The sequence below is a fragment of the Prionailurus viverrinus genome, chromosome B3, assembly GCF_022837055.1.
Source record: "Prionailurus viverrinus isolate Anna chromosome B3, UM_Priviv_1.0, whole genome shotgun sequence".
NCBI lineage: Eukaryota > Metazoa > Chordata > Mammalia > Carnivora > Felidae > Prionailurus > Prionailurus viverrinus.
The window spans coordinates 130,601,096-130,623,257 of NC_062566.1; the positions used below are offsets into that span (position 1 = coordinate 130,601,096).

Genomic DNA, 22,162 nt, shown 5'->3' on the forward strand with positions numbered 1-22,162 from the left:
TTCTCCGTCAGCAACTCTGCTGTATGGTCTGATTCTAATGATCTTTTGTGCTCTCCGTCTGCTGAGCTGGCTTAGACGTATTTTGAAGGGAGCACTCAAGTCTGGTTTGGGAAGCATCTCAGACTGTGAAGTAACAGAAAGCCAAGTGGTCTCTCCACCTCTGGGCTGCCATTCCCCCTCACCTCAGAACCAGAAAGAAGCTTCTCTGCTTCCATCTCCTTCACCCTGCTCACCTCAGGCACAGGGAGAAAACAGCCTTCCCACTGGGCTTTTTTTCTCCAGGAGGCCAGCCACTCTCACAAGGTTGACTGAAACCTTCTCTGGGGGCTCCTGGATTTCTGCAAGCCAAGCACTCTCCAGGAGCCTCCACCTTCTAGCCCTCTACCTGCAGGTCGCCAAATGCCTTGTTCTCACCTGACCCATGAGAGGAAAGACATGCCAGGCCTCCTCATTGGGGTTCCCCAAAGCTTGAGGGGTTCCTCAAAGCTCAGGCTTTGAGTCCAGCTGTCTAGCATCCCCAACACTGCTGAGTTGACAGCCAGGTGGACTGGAGATGAAAGTTAGTGGGAGCCGAGGGGTAAGGAAAAGAGCTCAGGGTATAGTCCCCTCTGTCTCTTTATTTTATTGCTTCTTGTATGATTCAATTTTAGCTGACATATTTGGATTGATTTCTAACATCTCACTTTATGGTTGGTTTTCCATTCTTCTATCTTTGCACCTGTTTTCCTCCTTTCTTGCTTTTTGTGGGAACTGATGGATTAGTCCTTAATCTTCTTCCCGTCTTCTGGTGGGTTGGAAGCTTTAGGTCATATTTCCTTTTCTTTTGGGGTAATTATCCCTTAAACTGTATGGTTTGTGTTGAACTGAATACGTTTTTCTATCAAATTCCAAAATGATTCCCCATATTGATTCTCCCACCAAACGGGGGTCTCACAATAGGCTGGTCATCCGCTGAAAATCATCTCCCTTCCTCCTTGTAGTATCTGGAGTTTTGGTTCCGCCCAAGTATTAAACACAAAATTTGGAACTGTAAATTTTTTTTTTACGCCAATTCCATTCTTGGAACAAATATTTACTAAGTGCCTACTTTGTGGCAGGCACCGTGCTGGACGCGGATCCCAGAGTGGAGCTCACAGACGAAGTTCCTTCCTCTGTTAGAGTTTAGAGCATACGTTTTAGGTCTGTCACTATTTCTGGTATTCCACTCCTTCGTGGGGGTTTCTGGGTAGTAAGCTCCGCTAATGTCTTATCTGTGCAACTTTCTTTCCTTCCGGCTCGTTCTTGAATGACAGAGTTGTGCCGGGTACGGAATTCTATTTTGGCAGGTACTTCCCCCTGTTCTTTCTAATGTACATCAGTGTTGCCCATCAGACCTTCCTGGGTCTCTGCTTTACGTTTCCTCCAGTTAGTGTGGCAGGAATCTGTTGCATTTGCGTCCTGAGACATAAGTGCTCCTTCCTTCTAGGTGGTGAGAGCGAGTGAGTGTGTGTGTGTGTGTGTGTGTGTGTGTGCACAGCTGGGTGTGTGCCCACAGGCCTGCATGAGGATGGAAGGGGGACGGGCCATGGCAATAGGCTAGGAATCCTCATAATTTTGTGGTGGGCTCCGAACTCAAGCATGCTTATGTTGATGGGAATGACCTACTTGAATCACAAAACTTGACTTTGTAATAACAGAGGAAAGAAAAGACGGATGGAATCCCTTCCCCACCCCACCCTTCACAGGCCAGCAGCGGAGCTGTGGCTGGCTTAAATGGCACTTTTGTGAAAATTGGAGGTGCCCCTTTCTCCAGGCAGGCAGAGACCCACAAGGGGGGCGGGGTAGATGGACCGGGAGAAAAGTGTTAGCCAAATTTCAGCCCCAACTCTCTTTTCAAGGGGGTGCCCTTGTGCAGAATACACCCGAACAACCACAACAGTTCTGGAGAGAACATGCGAAGAAGTGGGGGAGGGGAGGCCAATGAAACAAGCAGATACACTTCTTCCTTTGAAAGGGAAGGAGATCATTGCTTAATGTCTGCTGGAAGTAAGTTTCTTTAAGTTCAAACTGGAAATAATATCACAGTAACAGGAATGATCTGTGTTGTGAATTCTTAATCTTGTGCCTCATCCCTCGGGTCATCAGGGAAACACTCCTCTTCTAACCAACCCCTGGAAAACGTAAGCTTCTTACCCTTTCGAAACCACAAAAGTCTGCCCTTGAAAACTACAAGAAAAAAAAGAAACACAACAACAACACTTTAATTTTTGCTTGCGTATCAGGAAGCATAACAAAACACAGCAATTTGAATTATACTAAAGGAAATGATGCTTTTTGTATCCCAGCAGTCAGGAGTGTCACCCATTAAAACCAGCCTCTAACATACTTTAAATAATATCCTGGAGATTTCCTCTCTGGTCTTTGCTTTGTTTCACTGTTTTATTGATTTATTTGTACTTGGACTTAATTACAGAAAGGATCTGAGTTTTTTGTTTTTGTTTTTGTTTTTTAAATCACGTAATGATTTAAACGGAAGAGTTTAGAAGGGTACAGAAAGGTACTAAATCTGCCACCCACTGGGATTAGGAAATCCCTTAACATATTATTTTCTCCATGGTCCCCTGTTTCTCCTGCCTCACCCAGGGCCAGCCCTCACTGTACAACCTGTGCCCAATCCTCCATGTTTTGGACTTAAGTCACTGTGCCCGGCTTCTTCAAGTCTCCAACAATTCCACGGTAAGCACACAAAAGGTCAGATCTGTTGGTTGTTTGAGCAACACATGGTACTTCCTCAGAAATGGTGAGGAAGGAGGGAAGGCTGTGAATATTCATAATCCCCACATGTAAGAAATACCTGCTTCTCAACCAAAGCAATCACCCCTTCTATACTCTCTCATCTTTTTTTCCACTGTTTCAAAATCTCTGTCACTGCTCTTATTTCTGTTGTGGTAGTTTTTGAGAGATGTTTATTGACATGTTTGAGAATTTCATGGTATATGTATTGCGTATCCTCACCAAAATGTATATGCCCCTCCACTCGATCCCAGTGGTAACTTTTGGACTTATGTTCATTTGTAATACTATATTTAGCTGTATAAATTACCATAAAGTATTTGGGGAACATACATAGCTATAAATAGATAAATAATCTTCTATATGTGCATGTTTAAAACATAAACTTGTGTGGCAATAAAATTAGCACCATTTCCAAAGGATATGGTCAACACTATGAGGCAAGGGGAAAAGCCATTGTATTCTGCTTTTACATTTTCTTTTTTTTATTTATTTTATTTTTTTATTTTTTTTTTTTAACGCTTATTTATTTTTGAGACAGAGAGAGACAGAGCATGAATGGGGGAGGGTCAGAGAGAGAGGGAGACACAGAATCCGAAACAGGCTCCAGGCTCCGAGCGGTCAGCACAGAGCCCGACGAGGAGCTCGAACTCACGGACCGCGAGATCACGACCTGAGCCGAAGTCGGCCGCCCAACCGACTGAGCCACCCAGGTGCCCCTGCTTTTACATTTTCTAAAAGGAAGAAGCATTTAAATTCTAAGACACACCACACATAGCTCAAGTATCAAGTATGTCTACTTTATGTAGATAAAAGGTGAGATCAAAGAATTTGGTGTGTGTTATATCTTCTTTTTACTAGGTTCTCATGAGGCATTAGCAAATATTTTTTCTATTTTTTTTTAATCACAAACATTAAAGTAAATCAAACATAGTTTCTTCCTCTTGGAGGTTCTCATGAGGCATTAGCAAATACTTCTTCTATTTTTTTTTTAAGTCACAAATAGTAAAGTAAATTAAACATAGTTTCTTCCACTTGGAATTTTTAATTTTCCTCTTACAGTTTTTAAATTAATGACTACGATTGTATTTCTGAACTAGGGATGTATTTATTTATTTTTTTTAACGTTTATTTATTATTAAGAGACAGAGCATGAGCAGGGGAGGGGCAGAGAGAGGAGGAGACACAGAATCCGAAGCAGGCTCCAGGCTCCGAGCTGTCAGCACAGAGCCCAACGTGGGGCTCAAACTCACAAACCGCAAGATCATGATCTGAGCCGAAGTCGGACGCTCAACCGACTGAGCCACCCAGGAGCCCCGAACTAGGAATGTATTTAAAAGCAATTCACATACCGTTAAGACAGAGGATGATGGATAACGGAGATCTCCACTTACAAAAAGACCCAGAGAGGTGAGGATAACTAAAAAGTGATTGGTTAAAACCATATCCACCACTGAAAGCTTTGTGTGTTCTAAGGGGAGAAATCACACCAGGTTAAAAAGGAAGGAAAAGGTGAGCTCCTCAGCACAGACATTTCATTTCATTCATACTGATCAAGCATTGCTATATATGGGATCCTAAAGATGAAGTCACCATTAGAGGAATTACCTTCTCCAACTTGGGAATAGATCGTATCTGTCAGGTTATACCACGTGGTATCACTGTAATTCCAAAATCCAGAAAAACTGAGGCCTATGTAAATACCTAACAGGAGGAAAAAGGAAGATTCAGTCTAGATAACGTTACGAAGAGAGTAACCCACTTCTATGGTTCCCAGACTGCCGCAGCCAGAACTGACATCTGCCCCACCTTCCAAACCAATCTCTGCCCTGCCTCAACTCGCCTCCCCTCGGCTAGAATCTCACTTCCTAAGCATTGGAAAGATGAAGCGACTTCAGGTTAACATAGGATTTTAGCCAACTGTCTGATTTAAATTTTAAGGATTCTGTTTTGTATCAAAGGGATCAGAATATGTCCCCCCAAAATATGCCACTCTGGTTAAGAATTTTTTTGAGCTGAAGGCAACTGAGAATCAACAGATTCAGGAAGAGATCTCTGCCCTCCCCTTACCTGGCTATAAGCAGAGCATGACTTTCTCTTTGGGACACATGCCTCCCCACCCCTGTGCCAGGAAGAGAAGAGCCCTCTTCTCACCAAAGATGGAAGAGAAGTCTATGCTAAGTTTGCATAAACATACTTTACCAGAACAGCCCTTCTCTTTCATTAATCCCTTCACGTCTTTCCTAGTCACTTCCCCATACTTTATCATCCCCTGAAGCCCAACCTTCTTTCTTTTGTTAAAATGGTATATATGCCCCCAAGTTTAACCACTTATTTGAGCTTCACTGCTTTTAAGTTAACTCTGTGATGTAAATATTTTTTAGTGTTTATTTTTGAGAGAGAGAGAGAAAGAGACAGATAGACACACAGAGTGTGAGGGGGGAGGGGAAGAAAGAGAGGGAGACAACAGAATCTGAAGCAGGCTCCAGGCTCTGAGTTGTCAGCACAGACCCCCGACACGGGGCTCAAACTTGTGAACCGCGAGATCATGACCTGAGCCAAAGTCGGTCGCTTAACCGACTGAGCCACCCAGGTGCTCCTGTGAATGCAAATATTAATTTAAAATGTGTGCCTTTTTTTCCTGATAATCTGCCTTTGTTAATTTAATTCACAGCCCTCATTCACTAGACATAAGAGAGTAGAGGAAGAGGGGTTTTTTTCTTCCCTGATGGTATTTTTGTAAGCATAAGTACATTCCTAGTTCAGAAATACAATCTTAGTCAATAATTTTAAAATTCCAAGAAGGAAGTTAAAATTCCAAGAGGAAGAAACTATGTTTGATTTACTTTACTATTTGTGATTTTTAAAAAATAGAAAAAGTATTTGCTTATGCCTCATGAGAACCTCGTAAAAGAAGACAGAACACACTGCAAATACTTTGATCTCACTTTTCTTTGGCCATACCTAGGAGTGTTGAGAGTCTTTTGCTTTAAATGTGGAATATTAACCTGAAATCTAGTCAACAGGCATAATTATCGAGGGTGGTGGGAGAGCCTGAAGACGGTTGATGATCTAACGCATGTGCTCTGTTTCCCAAAGACGAATGTAGGACCACTCATGTGGTGAAGTGTATATTTCCACTCTCGGCTGTTTTCTGTGTAGGGAAAGATGTAGCAGGAAGTGTTGTCACCATATACTTTTTCCAGAGAGAGAAAAAGCTAATGACGTGTGTTGCCATTCTGAGCTCTAAGTCTCGTTCCGCAGATAACACTATCCTGTATTCTAAGTAGGGATGGTCATCGGTGTCCAGTATGATATCACATGACCAGGGCCCTGCAAAGTTTAGAAATATTCAATAGAAGGGTAAGTAGGAAAACAAATGTCTCGTTCTGGTTAATACTTTGAGGCTCAAATTAAGTTACAAAGCCACTCTGTATAACAAATGACCACGACTGTACCCCAGGGTTACAGAAGCTGATGTGGACCATTGTGAAGAGTTTGGATTCTATTCTACTGGCCATAAGGGAAGCCGCTGCGTGTCTGAGGCAGGGAAGTGATGTGATTTGGTTTATACTTGAGAAGACCACTCTGGTGGCTGTATGGAAGATGGGTTGTATTGGAAGATGGGCAAGAATACAAATAGGGAGACCACTTAAGAAGCTATGAATTAGTCTCATGGAAAACCAACATTGACTTAAGACTTTAGCAGAGGAAAGAAGCGGTCACACTGGGGATACACACTGGGTACGGCACCATCCTGGAATGTCATGAGAGTAAGGGCAGTCAAGAATGTGTTCTAGACTTTAGCTTGGAGCAACTCCATATGAATTGGGATAAGGAATACTGGAGAAGAACAGATTTCAGAGGGAGATGAGTCAAGAGTTCTGGATCAGAGTTACTGTATTTGAGATGCTCAGTAGACATCAGGAGGAAATGTAAACTATAGACAATTGCATAGAGGAGTTTGGTCTCCACGGAGCGCTCAGCACCAGAAATGTAGGTTTGAGAATTACTGGCCTGGAGACGGCACTTAAACCATAGGACTGGGTTAAGTTTTTCAAAGAGAGAGACGTGGCTCCCTAAGGAAGGAGAGTCAAGGACAAAGCCCTGAGTTTGACAACTACTTGAGGGGACACACCAAAGAGGAGTCTGTCTGGAAAACTAAGGAATGACCACTGTGGTCAGATAAAAGCAATCAAAGGTGATACCGAGAAAGCCAAGAGGATGAAGTGTTTTGGAGACAGAGTGGCCAGCCGTGTCCGGTGCTGCTGGGAAGGAAAGTAGAATGAGGATAAAGAATTGGCGGCTGGGGACGCCTGGGTGGCTCAGTTGGTTAAGCGTCCAGCTTCAGCTCAGGCCATGATCTCATGGCTTGTGAGTCTGAACCCCGTGTCAAGCTCTGTGCTGTCAGCCCCGCTTGCACTCTCTGTCTCTCTCAAAAATAAATAAACATTGGGGCACCTGGGTGACTCAGTCGGTTGAGCGTCTGACTTTAGCTCAGGTCATGATCTCACAGTCTGTGAGTTCGAGCCCTGCATCGGGCTCTGTGCTGATGGCTGAGCTGCTTTGGATCCTGTGTCTCCTTCTCTCTCTGCCCCTCCTCCGCTCACGCTTTGTCTCACTCTGTTTCTCAAAAATAAATAAATGTAAAAAAATAAAAATAAAAAATAAACATTAAAAAAAGAAGAAGAAGAACGGGTGGCTGGAACTGACAATATGGAAATCAGGAATGGTCTTGGGAAGAAACGTTTCACAAGACCGGCGGGCACCAAACACTCATCTCTAGCGGAATGAAGACAAAGCGGGAGGTGGGACAATGGAGCACCATCTACAATAAGTTCTTTGCCCAAATTTTGCTTTGAAGGAGAACAGAAAAACAGCTAGGATGCTCCCAAACAAAGGAGGGTTTTTCTGTACGCCAATGGACCCAATCCAGCGAGGAGAGAGGGCAGACGATGCAGAGGGAAAGGTGGCATTTGCAGCAGAGAGGCAGCAGGAGCAAGGTGCTTCAGATGGTCACAGGGAACGGGATCCAGAACACAAGGGTTGGGGGTGGTGGCCTCCGACAGGTGGAGTCTGGGCAGAGATGCTTCTCGCAATGCAACAGGCGAGGAGGCAAGGCTCACAAGCACCAATGCGGGTAGAACGGCAGGTTTGCAGGTGCAATGACGAAGGAGTGCCTTGTGGTCGATCTTGGTTTTCTATATTAAATATTAGATAAAGGCACAGCTGAGAGTGGAAAGGGGAAGGGGGTGACGTGGAGGGTTTGAGGTGTGGGAAGAGGTGTGAGATAAGGCCACTTGGCGGAATCGGAAAATAAACATACCAGCGAAGAGGGACAGGGTTTCTGGGTGGTGCTGAGGGCCCACTTGAGACTTGGGATCGGGAATTTAAAGTGAGAGCGGTCGGTGGAATGCGAAAGGGAGACTGGCGTGCAGTGTCTTCTCTAGCAACATTCCGCTGTCTCGGGGCAGGACTAGAGGTGGTTTTAACCGGAGCTGGCACTGCTCGGGGAATGGAAGACAGAGCAGGGCAGGGAAGCTACAGAAGGAACTGTAAGGGTGGGCTATGCAAATTATGGGGGAGGGGAGAGAGAAAACCAAGGGTGTTGGGAAGTGGAGAAGGTGGTAGGGACAAGACACTGAAGTCTCAGTGAAATCGAAGGAGCACCGGAGTGGGAGCACTAGAAGAGGTGGTAAGAACGTGAGGGGAGGGGGCGTGGACAGTGTGAGTTGCTCATGGTAGAGACTCCACAGGTAACAACATTAGGGGAGATGAGGAGGTCCAGAATATGGCCACAGAAGTGCGATGGGGGAAGATCATTGCAGGAAACGACGTCTGGCCGTTGAGTATTACGTCGGTCATCCACATGGGCGGTGAGTTGGATTCGAGGATTTTAGTGTGGATTTTAGGGTGCCCATATTATTTGTGAGTAATAATATTTTGTTTCTTTTAAATCTTTTATTTTCCTTTTCATTCATTGGGTTTGGGGACTAGAAGGTCACCGATGATCTAGGAAAAGCAACTATCATAATACATTAGAAGTTGAAATGATGGGGTGCCTGGGTGGCTCAGTCGGTTAAGTGTCCGGCTTCAGCTCATGTCATGATCTCACAGCTCGTGAGTTCAAGCCCCACGTCGGGGTCTGTGCTGACAGCTCAGAGCCTGCTTCGGATTCTACGTCTCCCTCTCCTTCTGCCCCTTCCCCACTCATTTTCTCTCTCTCTCTCTCTCTCTCTCTCTCTCTCTCTCAATAATAAACCTTAAAAAAAAAGTTGAAACAGAGTAGGATGCTTTTAAATACTACAGTAGGAATCTAAAAGCACCTACATAATAAATGAAGTAATGTTATGATGCCTTAGAACATGATTCCCATTTTATTCAAGGAGTCACCTCTGAGAGGAAATAACATATTAATAGAAATCAGGAGATAAGTGAAATTAGGAGAGACGCTACCGTCACGATGAACATGACCAAAAGTCACAGAGTAAAAGTAGTTGATCACACTTGCAAGTTGACAAGGGGAAGTGACAAAGAGTAAATTCGCAGGTATTTTTAGGAAACGCTTTGGCTCCGTTGAGTCTAACTTGCACTGCCAGTTAAACACTGCTGTTATAAAACACAAAACCCACATCCAACTTTCAACACAGCCAACGGACTTACCGTTGTAGGTTTCATTCAAAATGAAGCCAAGTAACGCTACATCGTTAGCACAGGGGCATTTTGCCACTTTGAGATCCATCACGTGCTGATACACTTCGCTGATATCATTTTTTGTCATTATGGCCCCGAGATCCCCCTGAAGAATAGGTTCTGTGGAAATCAGATTTAGGTGTTTATAAATCGTGGCTGCAGGCTTGAATAGGGACGTTACTGCTTTCCTTTAAAGGTTTTTTTATTTTTAATTTCCCCCAAGTTTTTATTTAAATTCCAATTAGTTAACAAACAGGGTAATATTCGTTTCAGGTGTAGAATTTAGCAATTCAACACCTACACACAACACCTGGTGCTCATCACAAGTGCCCCGTTTAAGGATTTTTAAAGCATTATGTAGAGGGCCTATTTCATTTTCCAAAAAGCAGGTGTATTACCTCACCCTTCATCAGCTAAAAAAAAAAAAAAAAAAAAAAAGGTTGATTCTTATTTTCCAGAGTAGAAGGAATGAAGGCTAAGTGCCCTTCATGGGGGCCTGGCACAGTCACACTGCAGAAGAACGTGTGTGATGGCAGACACTGCTTTGGTCACCTTTGGGGACGAGGACTGGCCGCAGGATCTCTCCCTAGAAATGGAATTGCTGGGTCATAGGACACTTACGATGGAGAACAGCTTCTGCTTCAAAAGCCCACAGCACACATTTACTTTTTGTTCTCTTCCTCCGATTCCACAGAAATGGCAGCAGATACAGAACAATGGGAATAAATCCAGAATACCAGTAGATGGGGAAAGGTATCATTAGGGGCTGAGACACTGGGGGATTTCCGGAAGAGACACAGAAGCTGGGCTGGGATTACAAGGAAAAACCAATGAGAGGGGTACAGGTTCCACCCATCAACCTGGCAATCTATTCTTGGATATGCAAAGCATTGGGGACGGATGAAGTCAAATTTTAATAAGAAAATAGGGGAATTTTTTTTTCTTCTGAAAAATGAGAAAAGGGAGTACAAAAAGCAAGCCAGGGCAATTTGACAGAATACTGTTGTCTGAATTTCAAAAACAGCCAAGGGATTTTTAAAAAGAAGTATCTAGGGGCGCCTGCATGGCTCAGTCGGTTGAGTGTCCGACTTTGGCTCAGGTCATGATCTAGTGGTAGGCTCAAGCCCTGCATTGGGCTCTGTGCTGACAGCTCAGAGCCTGGAGCCTGCCTCGGATTCTGTATCTCCCTCTCTCTCTGCCCCTCCCCAACTCATGCTCTGTCTCTCTCTCTGTCAAAAATGAAAAAAACATTAAAAAAAATAAAATAAAGAGATATTTAATAATTGATTCTTTAGCTGTTTACATTTCTACAATGTAGATCTTTACCATTTCCCCCAAATCTGTGGCAAAGCCCAAAGGCTTTAAGTGATACATTTTTCACTTCCTGCAAAAGCAAGAAATGGAGGTAGATTTCCATCTGGGTTGATACAGTGTAGCTTAGAACAGAAAGAGATGGAACTTATAAACCAATGTTATTCACTCTGAAATTCAAAGGCATTTGGGGTATGGCAGCTGACTCTCCAGGGTGACAGCATGTCTGTGCAGGCAATTAATAACCAGATCTTACAGGACAGAGAGACTGGACCTTGTTGCTGGGACATGATCACATCAAAATGAAAACATCTCGATGTACAAGCTCCCTAGAGTCAGATACTGTATTTTAAATGTTTTAAGAATGAGGGAGTGGTTATAAGTCTTGACTACTATTGAGAAGTCAAGGAGGAGACAGAAAAGGGACCCTTATGAAAGGGAACCAGGGATTGTGATTAGGAACAGTGTTAGTGGAGGGGTCTAGGGGGTGGATTTGGAGTTAGTAGTGAATCAAGAGTTCCTACTCTAACCCTAACTTTAACCCTTAGTTGCCCCCTTCTCAATGCTTTCTCCCCATGTCTCCAGCATTTCAGTAAATGAGACCATCACCCATTTGATTGCTCAGTAAGAAATCTAGGATTCATTCTGATTCCTCTGTCTGCCTTATCCCTCATCCACCAGGAAGGAACTCCTACCAGCTCTACTTCCGAAACACATTCTAAAGATTCTTATTTCTCACCATCTCCACCCCCCGGCCCATGTCCCCAGGACCACCTCCCAGGTGGACCAGGGCAACAGCTGTCAACCAATCTCCTCTATGCCATTCTTGCCATCCTTCTCTGAGTGTCTTCACACAGCAGCCAAGGTGACCCATTTAGAAAGCAGGAGTCAGAATGTATCACTCCCCAGCTTCAAACGCTCCAAAGGCTCTTCCTTAGAATAACACCTGCACTTATTACCATGCTCCCTGCTGGCCTCTCCCAACGTATCATAAGCCACTCTGCCTGTCGTTTACTCTGCTTCCACATCACAGGCCTCCTTTCTCTTCCCCAAACACATGAACCTCATTTCTGCATCTGGAACCTTTAAGAACAACTCATTTGTAGAACTCTTTGCTACCACGTTACCTCTATACATTCTAAATTAAGTATATGCCAACATTTAAATGCAGTAGATAATAACCTGGGTGCATTTCAATGTGTTGTGATTCAGATTTCAAAAATATTTTGAAAACTGAAATAATTATGGACTGTTACTTCAGTACTTAAAGGTAGCTAGCACAGGACTTCAAAATATCCATCTCAAAGGCTTGCAATTACTATTGAATAACTATTTAAAAAAATTTTTTTAATGTTTATTTTTGAGAGACAGAGCGTCAGTGGGGGAGGGGCAGAGAGAGAGGGAGACACAGAATCTGAAGCAGGCTCCAGGCTCTGAACTGTCAGCACGGAGTCCAACACGGGGCCCAAACTCAAGAACCACGAGATCATGACCTGAGCCGAAGTCAGATGCTTAACCGACTGAGCCACCCAGGCGCCCCAATAATTGACTATTTTTTAAAAACCTGGATGCTATGACAAAATAATAAAGCACAACATTTTGTCATTTTTCAAGTATTTTAATTTTGGTTAAAGAAATAAAACAATATAGAATGATTGAAGATATCTCTGCTCCCTTTGTGGCCCCATTTCCAAATTTTCCCCAAATGCAACCACTATCATGAAATTGCTGTGTATGATTCTAATCCCATGTTTTTACATTTTTACTACAATATATATGTACCCATGAATGGTACATAGCATTGTTATGTGTTTTCTAAATTTTGAGTAAATGTTCTCCTATTCTATTCTGAAACTTGAATTTTCATTCAATGCTTTTGAGTTCTGTTCTTGATGATATATATGGGTCTATTTCCTTCATTTTAACAGAAAATTCTACAGGTATCTGTCTTTTCCCCTATTGATGGACATTTAAGTTGTTTCTAATTTCTATTACAAATAATGCTACATTAAATAGATCTGTCTTTTGCACACATGCAACCTTTGTTCTAGACCAGTTCTCAATCCTCTGCCCGTCAGAATCACCTGGGGGGATTTTTTTTTTTTTTTTTTTTTTTTTTTAGTTACAGATGGCTGGCTCCACTTCTAGAGCTCAGATTTTATTTTATTTTATGTTTATTTATTTATTTGGGGTGGCGGGGGGAGAGGCAGAGAGAGAGGGAGAGAGAAAGAATCCCAAGAAGGCTCTGCACTGCAATCACAGAATGTGAAGTGGGGCTTGAACCCATGAACCACGAGATCATGACCTGAGCCAAAATCAAGAGTCAGATGCTTAATCCACTGAGTTATCCAGGCACCCTTAGAGGTCAGATTTTAATTGACATAAGGTTGGGTGGGACATCATTACTTTTCTTGAAGCTACCCACTTTCCTAAAGCTACTACTTTCCATAAGATGTATTATTTATTTATCTTTATTCTGCATTCTACATAGCACCATCAGAGTGGGAGTAAAGAATAAAAGTAAAAAGCACCTGAAACTAATATTACACTGTATGTTAAATAACTGCAATTTAAATTTTTAAAAAAAGGGAAGGTGAGGAAAGTAAAGATAAATATAAGATCCAGGAATGAGGACTTAAAAAAATACAATTTAATGCTATGGATGATCAAAAATTGGACTATAAGTCAGACAACTGGAAAAGAGAAGCCTAGACAATTATATCACTCAGTGTTCATAACCTTAAAAGAACCAATTTTTCATGAAAAAAATGTAAATGTTCCTACAAAGAATGAGCAAATATTTTTGCTGATGGTCATCCTAAAGGAAACTGAAATGCAATGAACACTATCTTTTGTAACATGTTCATAGAATGTGCAAAAACTAACTTTATAAAGCCATTATTTATCATGACCTCCATATGATTATAGAAAAAAGATATATTTCCATATTTCTATAGCACTCTTTGCAGACCTCTATTAACCATTAGAGGTGTATTTAATTATTTGTTTTCCTCATCAGAATGGGAGCCCCTCAAGGGTAATGATCATCTCTCTCTTTTTTATTGCTAGAACTTAGCACGGAGTCTGGCATATAGTAGGTTACAACATGTGTTGAAAGAATATTATGAATTCCATTTTACTTTTCTCTGTTGGCATTTACCTCGGACATTATCCAATAGTGTTCCTTCCGTAGTATAAATATGTAATCCGTGTTGTAATGTGATCCTTACTAACCATTCTTCTACAGCTGCGATATCTGTTTGAAAACAAAAGGCGAATAATTAGCTATTTTTTGTGTGTGCCAAGTTGGTGAAATTTAAGGCTATATACACACGACCAACAACATTATTATTCATTTCCCAATCGCTTTGACTGCATTTAAATATAAGGTTTCCATGCTTTTCCTACAGACATTTTGATGATTAAATAAATTAAAAAAAAAAAAGAATTATGAAGTGGCCTTACTACCACAACCATAAATCCAGATAATATTTTAGATCATAATTTTTCTATAAGAGCTGTTGTGGCTTGGGAAAGAGCAAATGATGACACTTCATGTGAAGTGGTATACTATTATTTTAAAGCAGACCATGATTAATTAAAATATATAGTGTAGGGGCACCTGGGTGGCTCGGTTGGTTAAGCATCCAACTTTGGCTCAGGTCATGACCTCACAGTTTGTGGGTTTGAGCCCCGCGTCGGGCTCTGCACAGACAGTGCTGAGCCTGCTTGGGATTCTCTCTCTCCCTCTTTCTCTCTGTCCCTCCCCAATTCGCTCTTTCTCAAAATAAACTTTATATATATATATATATATATATATATATATATATATGTATATATATGTATATATGTGTATACATATGTGTATATATATACACGTATGTACACGTATATACGTATATATATGCATATATGTGTATACATGTGTATATATATACACGTATGTACACATATATACATATATACACATAAAGAATATATATATGTATATATGTATATATATGGTGTAACCCCTAGGGCCAACACACAAAAAAATAATTTAAGGTATAAATAATAAGCCAATAGTAGAGATAAATAGAATAAAACATAATTAATATAAATGAAGACAGAGAAAGAAAAGTAGAACAGAAGAGGGGTGTCTGGGTGGCTCAGTCAATTAAGTGTCTGACTTTGGCTCAGGTCATGATCTCATGGTTCATGGGTTTGAGCCCCACATCAGGCTCCACACTGTCAGCATGGAGGGAGTGTGGAGGGGCAGGGATGGAACTTTCTGCCTCACACAGTGCACTTTCCCCAGGCTGGCGGTCTGCACACCCTGTTTCCCCCTCTCCTGCCCGCTGGCCCTTTCTTGGTTCCCTTCTCAGCTGCGGATCCACTCACGAGCTCAGGGTCTGGCCACCACAGACACCCGCCCCCTCCTCCTGTGGGGTGAGGGACAGAGTCACACACTGGCCACACGAATGCCGGCCACTTCTTCCCCCTGTGGCTTTCACTATTGAGTTTCTGTTCTCACTGGCAAGTCCATTCACCAGCACCTCAGGCTCAGCACAGAGCCTCATCCCACGCAAAAATTTCTGTCTGCCTGGGATGGGCTCCTGGTCCCTGAGGGTGGCTGGACATGTGCCCTCTGGCTTCCCTTTGGGCTAAAAGCTCTTCCTACTCTGGCGGTCATTTTCTTCAGAATTACAACTTCTCTCACATGAGGGACACTTACCCCACTGGGGCCCAGATCCCAGGGGCTTATCTTTTAAAGGGGGGTGGTAGGGGCAGATTTAGCTGGGGACAGGGCTTATGATTCTGTTGTAGTGGGTGAAATTAATAACTAATATTAAATATTAGTTATTAAATTAACTATTAAGTAACTAATATTAAAATTTACTGGTTCATGAGAGAAAAAAGAAAACAGAAGAGAAGGAATAGAAAATACCCTGATGATAAATTTCAAAACAACCATATCAACAATTACATTAAACGTAAATGATCTAAAAATACCAGTCAAAAGATTTCCAGACAAGATGTAAAAATCAAGACTGAATATGCTATCTATAAGAAATCCACTTTAAATATAAAAGTATATATAAAAATATAAATATAAAAGCATTGATGGGGAAGCCATGGGTGGTGAACTCAGCCTGGGAGCTCTTGTGACATGGGCCAAGGCTGAGGCTAAAACCAGGGTGCACTCGTGAAAAACATGCCTGACCCAAATGACAGCTGAATGGGTTTTCATGTACACCCAGGCATCTAGTTGGGTCTGTGCAGTGGCTGCTGAAGTAGCTAGTGTGCCCAAATAGACCAGATGATATTTGTGCTTCTTGCTGTCACTATTTTCCATCAAGCAATTCCTGGACTTCAAGAAAGATAATGGTGTGAGAAAACATCATGTATGTTTCTACAAAAGGAGCTTCCCACGTGACTGGCTGACCCAGAGAAGTCAATCTTTGGATGTATGACTTAACTGGCCCTCCGTGGGACTGGTTCAGAGTTGGTATGTACATAACCATCTTTGACTTTTAAAATATGAAGAGCCCCGGGGACCCACACGTCTTGGATAACTCTTTACAAGTTCTGACTAAAGACAGAAATGGTATGGTTCCTATAATGGCACATGGAGTGATTGAATATAAGGAAAAGTGTGGATTTAATTCTTTTAAAAAAATTTTTTTGTAAATGTTTATTTATTTTTGAGAGAGAGACAGAGAGAGAGGCAGAGAGAGAGAGAGAGAGGCAGAGCAAGAGCAGAGGAGAGGCAGAGAAAAAGGAAGACCTAGAATTGGAAGCAGGCTCCAGCCTCTGAGCTGTCAGCACAGAGCCCTGCATGGGGCTGGAACTCAGGAACTGCAAGATCATGACCTGAGCGGAAGTTGGATGCTTAACCGATTGAGCCACCCAGGCGCCTCTGGATTTAATTCTTTATTAACAGTAACATCCAATTATTATCTATTATAAATCAAATTAGGTTGGATTTATAGCAACTGCATCTCTTCCCACATGTTTATTAACCAGCACACGCTTCTGGTGGTAATACTAGTCCCGCTCATCCTAAACACACAGGAAATATTAATCCCACCTGCAATGTGGTTAATGTAGTGAAAGATGTATATGAAACAGCCAAGAAGCCATGCAATGCAGGGTTAGCTGGTAGATCCAGAACTGGAAGTTGAAGAGGTTCAATGACAAAGCTCCACACAAACCTAGTCAAGTAGTTGATGTGCCCTCACATCGGTCTCACATGCTATTCAAGAATTCAGTGAGACCCTGATGAATATGGATGCAAAAATTCTCAATAAGATACTAGCAAATCGAATTCAACAGCATATAAAAAGAATTATTCACCATGATCAAGTGGGATTCATTCCTGGGATGCAGGGCTGGTTCAACATTCGCAAATCAATCAACGTGATACATCACATTAACAAAAAAAAAGAGAAGAACCATATGATCCTGTCAATCGATGCAGAAAAGGCCTTTGACAAAATCCAGCACCCTTTCTTAATAAAAACCCTTGAGAAAGTCGCGATAGAAGGAACATACTTAAAGATCATAAAAGCCATTTATGAAAAGCCCACAGCTAACATCATCCTCAACGGGGAAAAACTGAGAGCTTTTTCCCTGAGATCAGGAACACGACAGGGATGCCCACTCTCACTGCTGTTGTTTAACATAGTGTTGGAAGTTCTAGCATCAGCAATCAGACAACAAAAGGAAATCAAAGGCATCCAAATTGGCAAAGATGAAGTCAAGCTTTCGCTTTTTGCAGATGACATGATATTATACATGGAAAATCCGAAAGACTCCACCAAAAGTCTGCTAGAACTGATACAGGAATTCAGCAAAGTTGCAGGATACAAAATCAATGTACAGAAATCAGTTGCATTCTTATACACTAACAATGAAGCAACAGAAAGACAAATAAAGAAACTGATCCCATTCACAATTGCACCAAGAAGCATAAAATACCTAGGAATAAATCTAACCAAAGATGTAAAGGATCTGTATGCTGAAAACTATAGAAAGCTTATGAAAGTAATTGAAGAAGATTTAAAGAAATGGAAAGACATTGCCTGCTCATGGATTGGAAAAATAAATATTGTCAAAATGTCAATACTGCCCAAAGCTATCTACACATTCAATGCAATCCCAATCAAAATTGCACCAGCATTCTTCTCGAAACTAGAACAAGCAATCCTAAAATTCATATGGAACCACAAAAGGCCCCGAATAGCCAAAGGAATTTTGAAGAAGAAGACCAAAGCAGGAGGCATCACAATCCCAGACTTTAGCCTCTACTACAAAGCTGTCATCATCAAGACAGCATGGTATTGGCACAAAAACAGACACACAGACCAATGGAATAGAATAGAAACTCCAGAACTAGACCCACAAACGTATGGGCAACTCATCTTTGACAAAGCAGGAAAGAACATCCAATGGAAAAAAGACAGCCTCTTTAACAAATGGTGCTGGGAGAACTGGACAGCAACATGCAGAAGGTTGAAACTAGATCACTTTCTCACACCAGTCACAAAAATAAACTCAAAATGGATAAAGGACCTAAATGTGAGACAGGAAACCATCAAAACCTTAGAGGAGAAAGCAGGAAAAGACCTCTCTGACCTCAGCCGTAGCAATCTCTTATTCGACACATCCCCAAAGGCAAGGGAATTAAAAGCAAAAATGAATTACTGGGACCTTATGAAGATAAAAAGCTTCTGCACAGCAAAGGAAACAACCAACAAAACTAAAAGGCAACCAACGGAATGGGAAAAGATATTCGCAAATGACATATCGGACAAAGGGCTAGTATCTAAAATCTATAAAGAGCTCACCAAACTCCACACCCAAAAAACAAATAACCCAGTGAAGAAATGGGCAGAAAACATGAAGAGACACTTCTCTAAAGAAGACATCCGGATGGCCAACAGGCACATGAAAAGATGTTCAGCGTCGCTCCTTATCAGGGAAATACAAATCAAAACCACACTCAGGTATCACCTCACGCCAGTCAGAGTGGCCAAAATGAACAAATCAGGAGACTATAGATGCTGGAGAGGATGTGGAGAAACGGGAACCCTCTTGCACTGTTGGTGGGAATGCGAATTGGTGCAGCCGCTCTGGAAAGCAGTGTGGAGGTTCCTCAGAAAATTAAAAATAGACCTACCCTATGACCCAGCAATAGCACTGCTAGGAATTTATCCAAGGGATACAGGAGTACTGATGCATAGGGGCACTTGTACCCCAATGTTCATAGCAGCACTCTCAACAATAGCCAAATTATGGAAAGAGCCTAAATGTCCATCAACTGATGAATGGATAAAGAAATTGTGGTTTATATACACATTGGAATACTACGTGGCAATGAGAAAAAATGAAATATGGCCTTTTGTAGCAACATGGATGGAACTGGAGAGTGTGATGCTAAGTGAAATAAGCCATACAGAGAAAGACAGAGACCATATGGTTTCACTCTTATGTGGATCCTGAGAAGCTTAACAGGAACCCATGGGGGAGGGGAAGGAAAAAAAAAAAAAAAAGAGGTTAGAGTGGGAGAGAGCCAAAGCATAAGAGACTCTTAAAAACTGAGAACAAACTGAGGGTTGATGGGGGGTGGGAGGGAGGGGACGGTGGGTGATGGGTATTGAGGAGTGCACCTTTTGGGATGAGCACTTGGTGTTGTATGGAAACCAATTCGTCAATAAATTTCATATATAAAAAAAAAAACAAAAAATAAAAAAAAAGAATTCAGTGAGAACAACAGTAGAACTGCATTAAGAGTTATAGAAAAGAGGGATATCTGGCTGTTAAAACCCTAGTTACTTTGGGTAAAGAAGATGTGTCCACTAGATAAGTGACCAAGGCGATGGTATCCCATCACTATGGGATAGCTATGGGATAGCACCATAGCTATTCCAGTGCTTGAATGTTTATTTTTGCTAGACTAGCTGGTTGTTTTCCATGGAGTCCTTCCTACAGCTCCAGTTCCTCCATTACACTAGTAACCTGAGCAATTTTTCATCCTATCTTGTGCTATGGTTAATTCCCTCCTCACACGCTCTGCTCTCTGATTTAAATTTCTGCCTTCCTCCATCTGATTGGATTCTCGGTGGGAGGCATCAGTACTTTTGTGTTTGATCTTATTTACTGACGCCTTGATTTTATTTTAAAATTCATTTGTGCGCTTTCATTCTGTTGGTCAATGTGTTCTAATGGTTGCCTTGGGAAAAACAGGCAAGAGAATGAAAAAAAGAAAGATACATTATGCAAATACTAATTCACAGACAGCTGTAGTGGCTATATCAATACCTGACAAAGACGATTTCAGATCAAGGTAATATCAGGAATAAAGAGCAGCAATGCATATGATAAAGGGATCAATTCACTAAAAAGCTGCAACAACTCCAAATGTGTACATGCTTAACAAGAGCTTCAAAGTACATGAATCAAAGGCTGATAAAACTGAAAAAAGAAATCTAAAAATCCACAATTATACTTGGATATTTCAAAACTCCTCTCTCAGTAACTGACAAAAATCAGTACGAATATAGAAAAGCTGAATGCTACCAAACCAACTGACCTAACCAACAATTATAGAGCATTCCAGCTGAGAATAGCAGAAGATTTTTTTCACGTGTGCGTGCAAGATTCCCCAAACGAGCCATACCGGACATCTTAACAAATTATCATCTGAAATATGTTCTCAGAACACAGAATTAATCTGGAAAAAATAGATAACAGAAAGATATCTGGAAAGTCTCCAAGTATTTGGACATCTTACAATGTACTTCTAAATAATCACAGGTCAAAGAGAAAGCAGGAGGGCAAATGAGAAAGTATTTCTAACTGAGAGAAAATGAAAACACACCACATCGAAATTTACGAGACGCAGCGAAAGCAGTGCTAGAGAGAAATATATAGCAGTAAAATATTTATATTGGATAAAAGAAATACCTCAAATCAATGATCTGAAGCTCGGGTTGAAAGACAGTAAAGGCCTTATACAGAGTCAAATAGTAAATATTTTGGGCTTTGTGGGCCATATGGTCTCTGTCACAACACTAACTCTGCCATAGTAATACAAAAGCAGCCCCAGCAAACACATAAATTGATGAACATGGCTGTGTACCAATAAAACTCTGTGTACAAACACAGGCTGCGGGCCAAAAGTGTAGTTTGCTGACCCCTAATCTAAAGGTTCCCAAATTAAGAAACTAGGGAAAAGGGGGCAAATTAAACCAAAAGCAAATAGAAGAATAAGATAAAGAGTGAGGTTCAATGAAATGAAGGCAAAAAAATCAAAACAAAACAAAACCCCCAAAAAACTAATATTCTCAATCAGTGAAATCAAAAGATGTTTATTTGCAAGGGTCTATAAAATTGAGGAAACTGCCAGACTAATCAAGAAGAAAAAAAGGTGCAAATAATTCCTATTAGAGGTGAAATAGGGAACCTCACTGGGGACTGTCTATTCTACTCGCTGTGTCATAAATTCAAAAATGTAGATGAAACGGAAAAGTTCCTACAAAGATGCAAACTGCCAAAACACACTTGAGAAAAACTAGAAGATGCGAATGTTCCCACATCTATTAAGGAAACTGAATTTGTGGTTAAAAGCTTTCTCACAAAGAAAACTCCAGACCCGGATATCTTCACTGGCCTGGAGAAGCTCACCAAACATTTAATGAAAAGAGAATATCAATACTACAAAATTCCTTCCATAATATAGGAGAGACTCTTCCTCATTTTATGTGTGTATGTATTTGTTTATTTCTGTTCTTAGAAGTCAGCTTTATGTTCAGTGTTATTTAGTTCTAACAGCCTATGTACTTACTTTTCCTTCCCACCAGGTTTACCTGCCGGCCGAGATTTCAAAAACCCCAACAAACAAACACACAGCACTGTGGGATTTCAGGCAGTGACCACCTGCATTTCATTTTGGCAATTAAACCAGGACTCCCTTTCAAAGAAACTTCTATGCAAAGTGCCGTGTTTCTAGAATGAGGCGCGTGTTTTTTCAACCTTGAAGTCATCCTCTTGAAAAGCAGACCCAGAAACCCAAGCTTTCAGAACTTGGTTATAGTATCACCATTGCTGTGGTAATTTTACAACCAATAGCCCCCAAAGTTACTTTATTTAACATAACAGAGGGCTTCAAGACCAGGCGGAATTTCTTGGCAATCTCACCTGCCCCTGCTGACTTGACTGTTCTACATCTGTTTCCATGGGAATCTTCACCCTTAAAGTCCAGGAGATGACCTCAGCTGCACCAAGTTGCCAAGCAGAGCCCATCCGGAGAGGGAGGGGTGGGGGGATTTGGACACAGGGCCCCTTGCTGGTCCCAGGACTGCTGTCTGACCCAGCAACAATGAACCTGTTCACTATTCATAAA

At 41.6% G+C, this 22,162-nt stretch overlaps 1 protein-coding gene across 4 annotated transcripts in view; it reads right to left on the reverse strand.

The window, feature by feature from the left end:
• The window catches only part of CATSPERB (cation channel sperm associated auxiliary subunit beta), a 110,452-nt gene that overhangs the window by 68,508 nt on the left and 19,782 nt on the right, over nucleotides 1–22,162 (reverse strand). For all 4 annotated transcript variants that reach the window (XM_047863161.1, XM_047863159.1, XM_047863160.1 and 1 more), the window contains 5 exons: nucleotides 13,937–14,032; nucleotides 9,436–9,585; nucleotides 4,381–4,476; nucleotides 4,125–4,243; nucleotides 2,173–2,205 (listed from right to left, as the gene is read on the reverse strand). In XM_047863161.1, the coding sequence (XP_047719117.1) occupies nucleotides 2,173–2,205; nucleotides 4,125–4,243; nucleotides 4,381–4,476; nucleotides 9,436–9,585; nucleotides 13,937–14,032 (494 nt within the window). The remainder of the gene's footprint in view (nucleotides 1–2,172; nucleotides 2,206–4,124; nucleotides 4,244–4,380; nucleotides 4,477–9,435; nucleotides 9,586–13,936; nucleotides 14,033–22,162) is intronic.